General features: G+C 27.6%; 1 protein-coding gene across 1 annotated transcript; it reads right to left on the bottom strand.

Moving 5' to 3' along the window:
* On the bottom strand, nt 1-1,402 carry LOC111681623 (corticotropin-releasing factor-binding protein; the record flags this gene model as incomplete). Its single annotated transcript, XM_046950577.1, has 4 exons — nt 1-558; nt 616-718; nt 980-1,140; nt 1,276-1,402. Coding segments are annotated over 4 exons (531 nt in total), but the record flags the coding sequence as incomplete, so codon positions are not given.
* Between the last annotated feature and the right edge of the window lie 1,386 nt (nt 1,403-2,788).

The following is a 2,788-nucleotide window of genomic DNA, read 5'->3' as shown; positions in this document are numbered from 1 at the left end:
CATACTACATACATTAAAACCGATAAAATATGCTGTCTATATACATTTTTGAAATTATAATATGAAATGTTGAAATAATCATGTGAAACTAAAAATTCAACAGATAAATTTAAAGAAAATATAAAGTTATTTTTACATACTGCGCCAAATAAAGACAGTGCACTCAAAAAGTTAAGCTGCAAAAATTTCGTATTTTATAATTAGTTTTTAGTTTGAGGGCACAAAAACTTTTTGTGAGCACTGTATTATTTAAAATATTTGCTGTTTGATTTCTTTTTTCATATTTATTGTGCTAATAATTTTAATAGTTTACTTTTATTTTTTTTTTTTGGTTCGGAACATTTTGGAATTATTTCTTTAGACTATAGTTATATCATTTTTGTATTCTACATTTTAGTTTAGCTTTTTGTTTTATAATTTATAGTGCACAAATTAATGTTGCAATATCCAAATCATGCTCCTCTGCTTTACGTATCATAATAGAGGCTTGATTCTGAAAACGTCCTGTTGAAATCAATCGTATGGTGGTGACACCACAGAATATGGCCTGTTCGGGACCTAATAAAACGAAATATATATAGTTTTTGATTAATTAAGTATTTAGAGTTTATTTACCAGGTTCATTAGAGAAACCGCATATATCACTTGACTTTTCCATAGCTGTTGCATCCAAACCAGAGGAACCACCGATTTCCAAACGATCAGCAAAAAGGCCACACTATAATGAAATAACAAAAATATTTTCTTATTACTTAACAAAGGTTTAATTAACAAAATAATATAACAATTTTTAAGAAATCACATAACGAAAATATTGATTAAGTAAAAAAAGTTGCAAACCACAAAAGATTTCAAATGCCAATATATAACACAACTTGGTTTACTCTTAAGGAAACTCATAACATACTGTATACAATCCAACCTTCTATTATTATTTGCTTCATATTTTTTCATTTCAACTTAATTACTTTCTACTCACATCATAATTTGGTTTATCCTGACGTACTGCCTTGCCACCAATCTTTAAATTTGCCACAGATACAACAGCCGGAAACAAAGCAGAAATAGAACAATTACGATTATGACCATAGTTAGCCATATGATATAAGGCATCAATGTCTTGAACCAAAATATTGCAAGCTAAAAATGAAATAGAAGACAAAAAAAATATATGTATATGAAAAAAAAAATCAGAAATTTTGCATAAAATTGCAATTAAAAACCTAATTGCAATAATGTTAGGATTATTTTTTTGCCTTTCATTCAATAACTTACGTTGACTAATTTTATGGAAACGCACATTAGCAATAAAACTTCCTTTGATAGGTATGCGATATTGTAAAAGAGCGGCATTTTGACTAGAGCGGTAGAATTTTTTGTTTGTTAAACGTGGCCTGAAATGAAGAGAAAATAAAATAAAAATATTAAATATTAAAACAATTAAAAACGTATAGTTGGGTAATCAAGAATAGTTGAGGAAATAATCATCTGATTTCCCTGGGATATATCACAAGGATTAGTTAAATATATACAGACTTCCATAATTCATAAATAATGATTTGTATATCTTATACTTATATAACTTGAAAGGTATTTTGCGTTTGTATTGATGTTTGTAACACTAAAAAAAAATATCGATCCTACACCCATCTTAAAGAACACCATTCACCTAAGAATTACTTTCTGAGTCGATATAGCTATGTCCGTCTGTCTGTGTATCTGTAGTTGCAATTTTAAAAGACAATTTGGCGGCGCAAACTATAATTTTGACCCCAGGAAGAGAATGGTTAAAATCAGTCCATTATTTCGCCTAGTCCCCATTTAACCGTGCGTCTCGAATAGGTCTCTTGAGCCCATGGTCGAAAAAATCGACATAACTGCAGGCCTTATAGCCCTTTGGCCTATTGTTAAAAAAACTAAAACTATTCCGGGAAACATTTCTTAAAAGAAAGTAAAATAATTCCTGTCGGGTGTTAATCAGTCAGTTAGGTAGTTAGTTATTTTGATATTTAGTTAGTTAGTAAGTTAGTTAGTTAGTTAGTTATTTAGTTAGTTATTTAAATAGTTAGTTAGTCAGTTAGTTAGTAAGTTAGTTAGTTAGTTAGTTATTTAGTTAGTTATTTAGTTAGTTATTTAGTTAGTTAGTTAGTTAGTTAGTTAGTTAGTTAGTTAGTTAGTTAGTTATTTAGTTAGTTAGTTAGTTAGTTAGTTAGTTAGTTAGTTAGTTAGTTAGTTAGTTAGTTAGTAAGTTAGTTAGTTAGTTAGTTAGTTAGTTGGTTAGTTAGTTAGTTAGTTAGTTAGTTAGTTAGTTAGTTAGTTAGTTAGTTAGTTAGTTAGTTATTTATTTAGTTAGTTAGTTAGTAAGTCAGTTAGTTAGTTAGTAAGTTAGTTAGTTAGTTAGTAAGTTAGTTAGTTATTTAGTTAGTTAGTTAGTTAGTAAGTTAGTTAGTTAGTTAGTTAGTTAGTTAGTTAGTTAGTTAGTTAGTTAGTAAGTTAGTTAGTTAGTTAGTTAGTTAGTTAGTTAGTTAGTTAGTTAGTTAGTTTGTTAGTTAGTTAGTTAGTTAGTTAGTTAGTTAGTTAGTTAGTTAGTTAGTTAGTTAGTTAGTTAGTTAGTTAGTTAGATAGTTAGTTAGTCAATTAGTTAGTTAGTTAGTTAGTTAGTTAGTTAGTTAGATAGATAGTTAGTTAGTTATTTAGTTAGTTAGTTAGTTATTTAGTTAGTTAGTTATTTAGTTAGTTAGTAAGTTAGTTAGTTAGTTAGTTAGTTAGTTAGTTAGTTAGTTAGTTA

This window comes from Lucilia cuprina, chromosome 4 (genome assembly GCF_022045245.1).
Source record: "Lucilia cuprina isolate Lc7/37 chromosome 4, ASM2204524v1, whole genome shotgun sequence".
In the NCBI taxonomy this organism is placed as follows: Eukaryota; Metazoa; Arthropoda; class Insecta; order Diptera; family Calliphoridae; genus Lucilia; species Lucilia cuprina.
Note: the sequence above shows the minus strand (reverse complement) of the source record. Positions and strands in the feature narration are given on the sequence as shown.